Raw genomic sequence first — 15195 nt, forward strand, 5'->3', positions numbered from 1 at the left:
GCTTCAGACCTGAAATAGCATCGGTGCTAACGTAAACATTGATCAGATCCATTTTCTATAGCACTACTTTTAACAATTTAAAATGACAATGGTAATGAAAAACCAAAAGACAAAGCAAGATGGACCGTTGTTTATTTTTGGCGTTAGCCCGACACTTCTGTCGGCGGAAATAGATTGTGTCGAACATTTTCTTGGACTTACTTCTAAGAACTGGTGTACCAATGTTAAACCAAACTAGGCGATTAAGGTTTTTATGAAACAATAAATAACATTTTATATTATGTTTATATTTAATTTTCCCCTGAAACGAATCAATATTTATATAAAGTACTAGTTGTTTCCCTCGGTTTCGAACGCTTTTCGTAAGCCTTGTACTTCTGGAAAGTGAATTATATTTCCAATGCCGATGTAGACTTTTTCTTGTTGCGAAGATCAAACGACGATCAAGAAAATCTGTCAAAAGCGTATTTTTCTAGCCATTGTACATGCACATGCACATGTACTTTATTATAAAGTGGTCTAACACTCAAGCTTTAAGGTCAATCAGAAATTTATTTTAAAGACCAATATACATCATAACTTAGCGCCTTCAAATAGTGTTTGGCTATTTAATATACGTAACTATCTCGTAATTGCAGTTTTGTAATGTGCAGGCACTTTGAAAACATATATTTTGCAGCACTGCCTGGTGACGAGTTACATCAATGGTCAATGGTCATTAGTAAACCTTCTCTGTGAAAAAATACATAGCCTATTCATACAAATTCTCATAATTATCGGTAAGATAGTTTACGATTCTATAAAAGACATACAGACTAACATTCATTTATACATATGGTGTTTTGTGTATTACCCGATTATCCGGACCACATTCTATACCAATTAATCCGGATAAAAGAGATTGTACTATAATTTCTTTATAAATTAAACATGTGTAGGTATCTGTAGATGGTTTAAGACTTCTACTGAGGATCTGTCAGCCCACCTGCTCCAGGTAGTTGTGCTGAACGCTGAGTGTTTGAAGCGACTCTGGTAAACTCAGCGGTTCCACCTTCCTCAGCAAGTTGTGATCAAGACTCAGCCACGTCAGTGATCTCAAAGTTCGCAAGGTCTCTCGTGGCAGCTCCTGTAACTCATTCTCTCCGAGAAAGAGGCTGTCGAGAGTGTCTTTCAGATGACACCAGTCGTTCCCCTCTAGTGTTGGAATCTGGTTACTGGGGAATGCAAATGAAACATATCGATTATATGAAACGTACTGCATAGCTACAAAACTACTAGAAGAACTCGTATGCAAATCTAGCTATTTAATTTGAAAAATGTACATCCTTATTGACACACAACGTTAATTTAACCAAAGCTCGTAACCAATGTATCATTAGTTGATTTTAGATTAATTCTAAAGGTTGGACAAGTTTAACAAGAAATAGATATGCTACAACTACTCTAAAAGTTACTTTACTACCCTTGTGGTAAAAGAATCGGTGTCATGTTACTTACAAAAGAAGACTTGCGTAGTTATATTCTATTCAATAATTCGGAGTTACTTAATTTATTTTAGAAATTCTGTATGTATATATATATATATATATATATATAAATTCATATGTTTGTCTTTAGCTATGCTGAATATTACAAACCTTTGAAACCTATGTGAAGCTTACAATAAATATAAAAATTTAAATATTTTACTATGATAATAAGCAATAAGCATGATTGTAAGCACTTCATAAATATGAAATCACACACAAATACACACACACACACACACACACACACACACACACACACACACACACACACACACACATATATATATATATATATATATATATATATATATATATATATATATATATATATATATATATATAAAACAATATATATATATAGAGCCAAACCCCAATCAAAATACCAATCTGATAAATTTAAGAAATGTTGAAATCGCACATCAATTAATTTTAAAATCAAGGCAACCAGATGGGTTGAACCTAAGATGATTCTCTTTTCCTTTTTATAACAAAACATTTTTTAGTTCTATGTAAACATTTACAAATATTCTACACACAGCTGATTGGGATCTTGTTGTTTATGGCATTTTTTGTTAAAATTTTATTTTGGTTATGTCTTTTGTTTTTGGTTTGAGTTCTGTTTATATGTTTTAATTCAGTGTGTTCTGATGAAGGGTTGTGTCAACTCGAAAATTAAACATGAGCACTGAATTTTTGTTTCTGTTTTTGTGTACACATTAAAGTACTTCGAAGAGTATATATATATATATATATATATATATATATATATATATATATATTATATATATATATATATATATACTCGTATCATATTTATCAGGTGCTTACAGTCATGCTGATTGCTTACTATCATAGTAAAATGTTCACTTTTTTTATTTATTATAAGCTTTACATAGGTTTATAATATTCAGTATAGCTAAAGACAAACATGTGAATTGTAAATGTTTAAAAATAAACTGATAAACTAAACCAAACCAATCAATAAATAGTAACATATTTGCAAAGCTTAGTGACCTTAGTCTCTAAATTCAATAATAAGTACTCGTAAACAATTATTATTCATTTAAGTACTATTCAACTTAATAGTGGGCCCGGTTAATGAGGTAGCATTTAGGGAAGTTTTAAATGCATTTATGGAATTCTACCTCTTTACATTTGGAGTCAATTTATTAGAGATTTTGAGACCTGAATAATAAGGACCCTGCTCGATTAGTTTTAATCGGTGCATGGGGTATTTCTGATGTTATAAAGGTGCAATACTTTTTTTAAGAGTTCTGAGTTTTGAATAATTGTTTTGATAAAACCTAATTTCCCCAAAATACCACCCAATACCTCAGATGCGAGTAAACATAACCATAGTAAACTGCTTTCACAGTATCTAAACTAGCCACATAAGAGATAGTTCTCAATGCGAAACAGGCTGAATATAGATTCTAAAAAGGCTATGGGTCTTCCCATAATATCGAATCATCCACAAATAAACCCAAAACTTACATGATGATTAATTATTACTTGCATGACTGCGCATGCGTTGTCTCAGGCCCATATAAACCCGATATCCAGTGCTAGACTCACTCGCTTCAGAACTCTGATTGAGACGGATCTTCGATAGTACTTAATGCTTATGACCATCACGTAAGTTTTCTCTCATTAGAGCAATGATCCTTCTCGAAGATAAACATTAGTTCAACTTAAGTTTCCAGCTTCATTCCTCGTCAATATCTCTAAATCGTCCCTCAACATCTCGGCTTAGTGCTAGAGATAATCACGCACTTCTTCACCATCGACGCTAGAGCAATTCACTTACAGTACTGTCTCAGTCCTGTCCTGTTCTTAGGTAACTTTAATTTAGTATAATACAGAATGGTTAATTCATTGAAGACTTTGTATACAGTTGTGGGCAAATTTAGAGGCAAAATCCTCAGAGACCATTTTCTCTTCTACTCCGTTGTTGTGATAATATTGGTGCATTAACGACCTTCTTGGTTAATCGTCACCTCCTCTGGACCACCTTCTTCCTTCTTTGCTAATCTCTGACTCCTGGAATGCGCCCCACTCAGCCAATAATGAATAGTCCGAAGTTTTGTGGACACTCAACCATTACACTCCGATCGCTGCGAAATACGTCACACTGTATAAAAAATGCTGTTTATTATACAGGGTGTCCAGCAACCATTCGAACAAACTTTGCCACATTGTTCAGCAGGGCAAAACTAACAAATAATGCAATATAGCAGGTGCCCTATTTCGCTTCGTTTACCGTCTGTCTGTCTGTATGTGTTTTTTGGGAAAAAAATTACTACTCAAAAACCACTTAAGATACAGAATTCAAACTTAACAGTTATGTTAACCTAGTGTTGGTCCTTTTCAGTGAAAAAAATAAAACAAATATATCTCATTTCATTTCAAAATGGCGGCCTTTTTTAGGTAAATAAACCTAACAAATAAACTTTTAAAGGTTCTTTATTAAAATACTGAACAATTATTATAACCTAAAAAAAAATATTACTATCATTTTTGTTCCATTTACAGTAATCAATGTGTTACACACACACAAATGAAAAAAACAAACTATTCACAATGCTCTTAAAAAAACAATAGCATAATATTACATGAAAACAGCTGACCAACAATCAGCAACCAAATCAGGAGTTTTAAATGATGAAAAACTAATAAACTAACTATTAAGACATTGTTGAGCAAGTCTATGTTTTGAATGTGATTGTCACTGTTTGAATGTTCTGTTCTTCTTTGTACTTCCTGTTAGTTTTTCCTGTTAATTTAAATTTCTTTTATTACTTTGTTTCTTGTACGATATTAAAAGTTTTACTTTTGAAGAGTATGCTGATATTCACTTTGTGTACGGACTTGCTGGAGGCAATGCCAGATTAGCTAGCAGATTGTACAGAGAGCGCTTTCCAGATAGGCTGCACCCAGTTCATAGCGTCTTCAGTGCCGTTCATATTCGTCTTAGGGAAACTGGACATTTGAAAAATAATTTTGTAGAACGGGTAAAATCCGTATGGACTGTTGATTTTGAAAAAGAGGTTTTATTATTCGTAGAAGAAAACCCCTCCACCAGCGTTCGCGCTATTGCTCATAATTTGGATGTATGCAAAAGTTCTGTGTGGAAAGTGTTAAATGAAGAACGTTTGTGCCCTTACAGACATCAGAAAGTACAAGCTTTAGAACCTGCAGATTTTCCTCTCAGGGTAGACTGCTCTCGTTGGTTCCTTCACAAATTAGTTGATGAACCCGATTTTTTAAGGTATGTTCTCTTTACTGATGAAGCTTCATTTACTCGAGATGGCATATTTAATAGCCGAAACAGCCATTTATTGGCTGAAGAGAACCCTCATGAAATTGTGCAACGTAAGTTTCAGCACAAATTTTCTGTCAATATCTGGGCTGGAATAGTAGACGGATATTTGATTGGGCCACACATTATACCAAACAGACTGAACGGACCTACTTATGAAGTTTTTTTGAGGGAAATCTTATCTGAGCTGTTGGAACATGTTCCTATTGAAACTCAAAGACAATAATGACAAAGAATGTGGTTCCAACACGATGGAGCACCGGCCCACTTTTCCCTGATTGCTAGACAACATTTGAATGAAGTGTATGGAGATCGTTGGATTGGACGTGGGGGTCCCGTCCCTTGTCCTCCACGGTCACCTGACCTCACACCCAATGATTTTTACTTGTGGGGACACATGAAGCAATTAGTGTATACCACTCCAATACAGAATGAAATGGATCTAGTAGCTAGAGTTGTTGAGGCTGCTGCAGTTATTCAAGACAGTAATCCTTTTGAAGGGGTGAGAGAATCGTGCTTACGACGCTTCAGAATCTGCAACGAGTTACAAGGACGCCACTTTGAGCAACGATTATGAAAGTTTTACAGTAATGAAATCATTGATTTCTTAATAAAAAATATCATGTTCAATAAAATTGTTCAAACACATTGAATTAATTACGCTGTTTCACACAATTGCCATGTAAGAAAACCCTATACCCAACCATAACGTAGCCCTATTAACATTTTTTTTAAGATTTAAAAACCAGGATTCACAATTGGTTAATAACTTTTTTTTAATTTACCTTAAAACAAATTTTAAAAATAAATATTAAATTTCAGGTTATAATATTCTTCACTATTTTAATAAAGAACCTTAAAAAGTTTATTCGTAAAAATCCACTACATTGTTGTATATGTTTTTACGTTTGGTGCTGTAACTAAGTTATTTGTTATTCAATCTTTTTGAAACAAACATTTTTGAATTGTTAATAAAATACGCTAAAAAAAGTTATCCTGGTGAATTTGTTGTCAAAGTAGCCGTTTCAAAGCTAATACAATTTGAAAATTTTGAACGGCCGCCATTTTGAAATGTAATGAGATATTTGTTTTATTTTTTTTTCACTGAAAATGACCAACACTAGGTTAACATAACTGTTAAGTTTGAATTCTGTATCTTAAGTGGTTTTTGAGTAGTAGTTTTTTTCCCAAAAAAACACATACAGACAGACAGACGCTAAACGAAGCGAAATAGGGCACCTGTTATATTGCATTATTTGTTAGTTTTGGCCTGCTGAACAATGTGGCAAAGTTTGTTCGAATGGTTTCTGGACACCCTGTATAACTACCTACGCACAGTTTTATATCACAGTTGAATACTTTCAATAACTCACTGCATCATAAATTAACCGCGATAAGAGCAGTCATGCCCAAAATCACTCGGCTGCAACTAAAAAAGTGAGCTAAACTACACTTACAGTATGTATTCCCTGACTGCAAACTATGCATTATCTTTTAACTTACCCGTGTAAGTTGAGCCAGTTCAGCGACTTGAGGTAGCATATTGCTTGGGCAGGAACCTCTTCTAATCTGTTTTGGCTGAGATCAAGTGATCGTAGGGAATTGGCCATGCTTCTGGAACGTCAGAAAATGTAAAGAAATATTTTATTACATAGTACAATATAGCTATTACTACAAAAATGACTCTAAAGCAGTGGTTAATTTCAGTGGGAACGCAAGGGAACGGCGTTCCCTTACCTCCCAAGAGTGCCGGAACGCAAGGGAACGCTTTTAAAACTACGAGTACAAGTTTTAGTTAAAAAAAAAATTGTAGGTAGGATCAATATTATGCTATGCTTTGTTTGCGAGTGACTCGTAAGCAGATAGTAAGCGCCCGTACAAGCAGTTGTGAGCTGTGCTGTGATGAGTCTTGCACGGAATCAGGCAGGAGGAAGGTGACGGGCGAGTCATCCTAGTCGCGCATGCGCGGCTGCGCCTCTCAATAACAAAGCAATACCCACCCCACCCCCTTCCTTTCCCCCTCCATTCCTTCACCGCGCCACCGCCCCAGTGATCACAAGTGTGTTGACTAGTTGACTTGACCTTGGTGTGTTTTCGCGTTTAAGTTACAAGTTGCATCGCATCCCATCACGCTTAAGTTCGTTTTTGAGGTGCAGGTCGTTGATTGTGTTCGTGTTTATGCTTATTAGTGCTGGTGCAGCTAAATAGTTTCCTAATTGACTATATGACTACCAGAAAAATTGTTGATTTCTTTAAACCTAACCCTAAGAAACAAAAAGGTTATGCGAATAATGAGAACTGCAGTTCGGAAGCATTGACTACAACTTCAATTGTTGATCAAGATAAAAAAGAAGACGCAATCGGGATCAATGAGGATAATTGGCGATTACCATTCCCCTTCGACTTCCTCGTCGGGTCAAAATAGTATCCAGGTTGGTGGGTTTGGGATCTGATGCAGACGAAGCTAAGGTTAGTAATGAAAAATAATGATTTTGTAATAGGGTGTGAACAGCCAGTTTGTTGGTCCTGAAGAACAAATTGTTGAATTTAAAGCTAAAAAGCAATGGTTAATTGTGAACAGAGAACTAGGTTGCAACGTTTGCCGTAGTGTGAGTACACTAGGTGCAGAGAAAACGAAGGGCCTAAAGATTAGCGAAGAGTGGGTTTTAGGAACTGTTACCCGCTTATGGAAACAATAAAAAAGACCAGCAATCCTCTCTTAGGAAAAAGATATTTTTACACCGTGGGTCTCGAGCTCATTCTTTAGCTGAAAAAATACTCATTGAAGCTAAGAAAGATACAATGAAAAAAGCTGTTGCTTCTATGCATAAAAGAGCAGCAGATTGTAACTGAGCGCATTTTCCGCACGGCTTATAAGCAAGCTAAACTAAATAGGCCATTTTTTTTGAGTTTTGAAACTGAAATTGATCTTCAAATAATGAATGGCTTAGATATGGGGCGAATCCTACATTCAAATGTTGCTTGCTCCAATATAATTCATCATATTTCTGATGAAATGAAATCAGACTTGATAAATGGCCTAATTTTATCAGACTCTAAATTTTCCCTGCTTTTGGATGAAGCCACTTCAGTTTCAAACAAAAATGCTTTGGTGGTTTATATCAGAACTGTTCTAAAGGAATGCAAAACCCTTAATGACAGTGTTCTTAACACTTTTTGAGCTAAATAGCACAACATCAGCTGGTATATATTACAAGAACTTTTAAATCAGTTACAAGCATTAGGTCTAAGCTTTGAATTCATGAAAGACCATATGATTGCCTCTAACTTGTGATGGTGCTTCAGTGCTACTAGGCAAGAAAATCTGGCCTTGCTATACAGCTTACTGAAACGTTCCCCAACTTGTTCATTTGGCATTGTTTGAACCATCGTTTAGAGCTTGCCGTGCACGATTCCATAGAAGAAGTAGCTGGAATCAATCATTTTAAGATATTCATGGATAAAATTAGAAACATGTTTAGTTTGTTCACCGAAAAACATCAGGGAGTTGGCAGAAGTTGCTAAAGGACTAGAGGAGCAAATGTTGAAAATCGGCCGTGTTTTTGGATACTCGTTGGGTAGCCTCCAGCTTAATGGCGGTGAAAGCAGTTTGGACAGATTTTAAAGCTTTGTACAATCATTTCATTTGAAGCATCTGAAGACAAACAAAGGGACTCGAAGCAACGTTCAACTTACATAGGGCTTTGTAGTACATTATCTTCTACAAATTTTGTACACAACCTGGCATTGATGTTCGATGCTCTAGAAAGAGTTATCGGATTTGTCCTTACAGCTTCAAAAATCAAGCCTCAAACCTTATCCAAGCCCACAGTGTGATGTAACACTGTTAATCAAAGTGTTTGAAAACCGAGTTGAAAACATGGGTAGACGTTCAGTGGAAGCTAAAATTGCTATTTACGATTTGATGTTTCAAGATGTTAAACTTTGTGTAAGATCCAAGATACCCAGTATTCCAGAAAAACAGTTCTATCGGAGCCTCGCTAACAACTTGACTTCAAGGTTGCTATCATCATCTTCAAATGCGGGCTGAACACTACACCAAAATCATGAATGACATCAAAAGTGATCCACCCCATGTATTGGCCAAAAGACTTATCCATCACCTACGGAGAATGTGAGATCCAGCGAATCTGCGATAGATTTAAGATTAGCAGCTCTCAGGATATAATTAGAGACTTCAGACACTTCAAGCAGGGACTGAAGCCTATGTTAAGTGGAGAGAAACCTACTATTCTAGAGCAACCGCCGTCGTTTAAGAAACTGATTTCCATCATAAATAGTATTGCAGTGTCTAGTGCTGAATGTGAACGTGGGTTTTTCTGCAATGAATCTAATTATGTCTCCTCTTAGATCTTCACTCTACATTAGCACTGTTTGCGATTTTATTGCGGATCAGGCTCCTAGGACCTCCTGTGGCTAGATACAATCCCGAGCGACACGTCAAAACCTGGCTGGCGAAGGGACACCATTCTGCACTTGACACCAAAGTCAAAAACAACGAGGGCAGAAAAACTTACCATGAAGACAGCATTGCATTGTGGGGAACTTTCTTCCTAAATCTGTTTTTTTTAAATATCTTTTAGAATTTCAGAACATTAAGTTTTCATTAAAATAACTAGCCTATGCCTAACTTATAGTTGTGTTCTGAACTCAAGTTTCTGAGTTCTTTTTTGTACTTACAGTTAGTTTTGTGTATTGTTGTTTTTGTTTCTTTTGTAGTTTTCACTTTAAAATATTAACAAACAACTAAAACTAAGTTTACCAACAGTCTTGGCATTGCCTTACAATATTATAACTACAAATCCGTACATATTTGGTTATAATAACTAATAAGCAAATTAAAATAATCAACCTTAACTTTTTAAAACTACACTAAATTTTAAAAAAATGAAACCGTGTTACTCCACTCTGTGTGTCATTTATTGTTGTGTGTAATTAAACGCTTCCTTTTTCTTTCCAAGAAGTTGGTTTATTTTGAATGTATTAATATTGTTTTGTACCCATAAGGTATGCAATTGTTTTGTAAAATATGCAAACTTGTAAAAAAGCTGTTATATTAACAAACATCCATTTACATATTAATATGTATTATTATTACCTACTGTAATGTGTATAAATAAAACTGTGAATAAGGCTCAATTTGTTTTTATTTTACCATTCATTAAAAAAATTAATATTGGCGAGCTTCATTGATTCAAACAAAATGGTCAATGAAATCAAACCAAATATTTCTGGGAAATTTAAAGTAGGCAACAAGGTGTTTTTATTTTCTTACATCCTAATCAAGCACCTTAAAGAAAATAAACAGCATTAAAATATCACTTGGTATTTTTATAAAAATGAATGTATTATTATGTCTGGGTGGCCTAAAAACAAAGGTTTACAGTTATAATTTTCAAAAGTTTTCCTGGGTGAGGGCCCCCCTCCTTCCTGGGGTGTATTCCATACCCACCGGTCTGAGCTTCCCGCTTTAAGAGTTCCCACACCTAAAATTTTAGAAATTAAGCACTGCTCTAAAGTAAATATTCCTTACGTTGCTTCAAAAAACAACCAATTGTGCTTCATGTATGTTTTCTAAATCATGTTTGTGTTTCTCAAACTTTTTAGACAATCTATATTCTTTGAGAAATACCCTTTATTTTAAATGTTAAGTAAGATTGTATTTTACACTAAATACACATATCGATGGACTCACGTAAAGGTTTTGTCAGAGATAGTGATGATGCTATTGGTGATTAGCCGAAGAGTCTCTATCTGCCCAGCCAAAGAGTCGTCTACGGTCTCCAGGCCTGCTCCCACCACGTCTAGGTGAGAGATGTCGATGTGAGGCAGATCTGTACAAATCATTAAGATTAATTGTTGCTAATCGAAGTGAAAAAAGTAAAATTATTTGATAGATTACGATTAACAGTACCACTTTGTACATACAAATGTTTATTTTATTAATGAAAATACTTGCAACAACTTAGACGTAACAAGTAAATGTGAATTGTGTGTAACTACAAGAATAAATCTAGTTTTGTTGTTCACTGAAATCAAGTCATTGGCAGGGCCTGTCTTTTCATAATCAATTATCTTAATTTTCCTGCAATAAACAACAACACTGTAAAATACTACTCTCTTCGTAGGGATGGTCAGTTAACTCACTCATTAAAATATCTAATGAGTGAGTCAACCTAATCCAAATAATGAAGCTTGATCGATTCATATTTCACCCATGGATGTGTATTGTTAAAGCAAAAGCTAATTGTGCTTGCAGGAATTCACTCATACATATACGTATGAAATTGCAAAAATGACATCTTTTTACTTAGTTACGCTGGCTTAAAATATACGCTACAGTGCAACATTGTTCTTTAGCTTCAAGGGACACCCACTTGACATACGCACCAGAGGTAAAACGCTCTCTTTAATAATTTTAACTTTCAACATTTATGACGTTAATTAACCTTTACATGGATGCCACACGTTTAAATGACAGAAACATATCTTTTAGAACCCAAGTCTTTGTATACATCTCATAACCAACAGCTATGTTTGACTGTGTTTCAGTGGTTAACACTTGTGTCCTGGTTTTACTCTTTGTACAGTTTCAAATTTCATTTATATGAAAACAAATATTCATTTGTGGATAAAATAATACTACAATATTACGTTTGTCTTCCTATAATAAAACTTTTACCGTTTAAACCTTAGAGGATGGCCAAAAATTCGCAAAATATATTAAGTTTTTTGGGCTCGGACAAATAAATCTGTTATTGAATAACGTTTTTCTATATATATATTTTTTGGAAATATTAGTGTGTAATAATAAACTGTTTAAAACAAGCTTCAACCTAGAATGGACAAAATATGACCAACTTGTTTCCTTTGAAACAAAATCTTTTCTAGAATAACTTTTTCCATGTGCATTTTAATATAAAACTAATGTTATTGTACGATTTCATTTAATACATTTTTGACGATTTAGTGGCAAAAAGAATATGCTGATGTATGCAGTGTTACCAACACACAAAACAAATTTCCCTTCAAAATAATCATTCTATTCGTGTATCAAGAATTTGTGTTTAATTTTGTAATGGCTTGTGATTCATCAAACTGCTTTTAAAAAGTGTTGCATAAAAATCAATAGTTATTGAAGGAGGAGCTCTTCTTATTAGAATACATCATTTTCTATTAATTTATGAAAAAATATCATAATTATCCAACAATTTTATTTTTATACTCTAGGCCTTTCAACATCAAAGATGCCATCTTCAGGTGTGAATCAACAATTTGAATGATTTAAATATTTTAGATTTTAAAATAATTATCAGCTGAATAAAGTTTAATACAAGAGTTTTTTTTTTTATTAAAAGTAAAATAAAATAAATATATGTATAGCAATTTGGTAAAAAAGAATGTTGTTATATTTTAGAGGAATGGTACATTTTGAATCGGTCCAAAATCATTACTTAATCAATAGTTATAGGTATGGTTTGATTTTGCGGGTAAATCCGTAAACCATCCGTAAAGAATATAATCGTAAGTGGATATAACTGCAAGCACAGTGCTTAGCGGATATATTCCTTCCAACCGCAATTGTTAGATATTCAACATCTTTTTATGAGTAAAATAGCTTTCTTTGGCTATATTAATTCTGGTTATATTATAAACTTTCTACTAAATCACTGAATGATGTTTGTGTTAGCGAGTGATAAAACATATAGATATACATGTCAAAAACAACTTTTTTGTACTTCCAACATTCCAACTGGACATTTTTAATGAAAACAGAATGTCATAGTAAAGTAAACGGAAAGACCTATTCGTTTTTTTTAAATAGGAGATTGGATTTAAAATTTTCTAGTTATAAAATATTGGTTTTATTTAAGAGGTGGGTTCTTTTCATCGATTTTGATATTTTTAACCGATATCAAAAAGGAGGACATTATACAATTAGAGCTTTTTAATATTCCTTTTTTGTGTAGTATGTGTAAAGACTGTTTTCCCCGAAAAAACTATACCAATTTGGATACAACTGTTTTTAAGCAAAAAGAGCTGCTTTTGACTGGCACCACTAAATTTTTTATGGATTGTACACGTCTCTGATCAGGAAATCACTTTGGAATTTTTTGTTTTATATATATATATATATAAATACACATAAAAGCCATTCCTGAGACGTGTTTTCTACGTCTTGCCTCAGAACTGCTAGAAAACATTACTTTCATTATTTAGTTTCGGAATGACGTCTCTATACTCTTACGGTTCGACTACAAAATAAAATATCTACTAAATGGATTTACCAAGAGTTACGTTGTTACATCGCATCGTTTGTATTCATAGTTAAAGGAGAAAACACACAACATTAGGCACTAACCGTAAAAATTTAATAAAAAAGTAAACAAAATCAATACCTACTTGACTTAAAATTAAGGAATTAATTATTTTTATTATTTAGAATATAATATAAAAAATATTTCGATATTCTATAACTGAATATCGAAAGGGACACTGTATTATTATTATATGTGTTTATTAGGAGTTTAAACACTCTATGAAAGTTTGAATAATAATTTCATGTATTTAATCTGCCTTGTCAACGTAAATCAATGGCATCATTTAAATTCCTAATACCATATTCTAAGAAAATATTTCCTTTTAAACATGTTTTACAAGAACCCGAACTATCTTCAAATTGAATATTTGTGTATCACATCATTACTTTTCAGTATATTAACATTTTTAAGCCGATTTTAAAATTTGTTTGGTACTAGCTTTGAGTAACTTTTATTTTGTCATATCAAAGTTATATCTTCATTTTTGGTCCTTTAATTTTAGTACGAGTAATAAAATTCGATTTATTATCATTTTTATTTTGTAAGCTCCGTTCACACTCAAACACATCATTAACTTAAAGTATTATTATGTTTACCAATTATATCAAACATAACATGAGCCTAGTAATGGATTGGATAAAGCCACCAAAGTAAAATAATTCTCTGGTAAGAGTAAAATATTTAATTTAAAGTGCTTCGATTTTCAAATATTGTTTTAAATATACAATTGTGTTAAACGTGATTTATTCTGTGATAGACATGTAGGTTTATTGAGAAATATAAAACGCTTCGATGCTCAAATACTATATTAAATATACAATTGTGTTATACATTGTTTTTATACTGTGATAGATATGTAGGTTTATTCAGAAATATAAAACTGACCTGGTAGTTTGTAGAATGGCACTCCAACACAACTGACGTCCCTGATGGTGCCGGAGGAGTTGATGTAGCGACAGGAACACATCGAGTTGAAGGAACAAGGCTGTGACGGCTGAGAGGAGGTGAAGAGAGTCCATAGGAATAGAAGCATCAACCAGACCATTCTCATCTGCAGGAACACAGAGCAGAAGAACTGATCTTGATGTTTATGAAGCTCAATAAGGATATGTTTAAGATATAAGACTATTAAACAAGGTTTTGGATTGATGTTATAGACAAATTTATGTTTAACGACATAATGATTATATGGATCAATAGCAAGACAATTCTTATCTGCAGGAAGACAGAGTACACTATGGACGTATAGTAAGGTTTATAAAAATATCATAAGGACAAAATATGGCTTTAAAAAAATGTTTTAATCCCATCATGTTATTTTAAGACATATATACACGAGTGTATAATTAGTTCGTGAAACTTGTTATTATATATATATGTATTGCATTAGTTGTATAATAAATTTTCTAGTTCGAATTATACATTATGTAATACATGTTTATCTTTATAATTGTTTAATGTTTTGGTGTTTTCTTTATATAATTAATTGTGTGGTTAGGTTCTTAACATTTATATTGAATTTATATTGCATTTTTTCTCTCTCAATGGGAAGGTATTTCCATAACATAAGCCATCATTGTTGTTGTAAACCCATACAACAACTTTAAAGCTCCCAGATTTAATTTAAAATAAACAACGTATAAAACGTTAACAACTTATGTAGAATGTTGTACAGCTTGAATATGCTATTTTACTCACAACTTGAGGTAGGTGTTTGAGAATATTCTAAACTGTGTAACTTTATATCACTAGTAGTTTGATACGTATAATAAATAAATTTCATACATTTATTTATTATTTGTATATTATATGATCCATCATATCTCCCATATGCTAGTGGATAGGAATTCTGGAGTTGAATTTAAATCTGCATTGTTGGAAACATGAAAATTTGTTAATCAAAAGTTCAAGCTGTTATTGAAACTTTAATGCACGTTTCCGCAACAATATACTAGGTTCCATAGTTTTCATATTACGCTATAAACAGGGATTTAGACATGCGGCA

General features: G+C 33.3%; 1 protein-coding gene across 1 annotated transcript in view; it reads right to left on the reverse strand.

Moving 5' to 3' along the window:
- LOC124366917 (chaoptin-like) overlaps nucleotides 1–15195 on the reverse strand; it is a 40884-nt gene that overhangs the window by 1208 nt on the left and 24481 nt on the right. Inside the window, exons 2-5 of the mRNA XM_046823519.1 lie at nucleotides 14076–14241; nucleotides 10565–10703; nucleotides 6352–6462; nucleotides 986–1214 (exon numbers count right to left, since the gene is read on the reverse strand). Of these exons, the coding sequence (XP_046679475.1) occupies nucleotides 986–1214; nucleotides 6352–6462; nucleotides 10565–10703; nucleotides 14076–14241 (645 nt within the window). The remainder of the gene's footprint in view (nucleotides 1–985; nucleotides 1215–6351; nucleotides 6463–10564; nucleotides 10704–14075; nucleotides 14242–15195) is intronic.

The sequence above is a fragment of the Homalodisca vitripennis genome, chromosome 7 (assembly GCF_021130785.1).
Source record: "Homalodisca vitripennis isolate AUS2020 chromosome 7, UT_GWSS_2.1, whole genome shotgun sequence".
NCBI lineage: Eukaryota > Metazoa > Arthropoda > Insecta > Hemiptera > Cicadellidae > Homalodisca > Homalodisca vitripennis.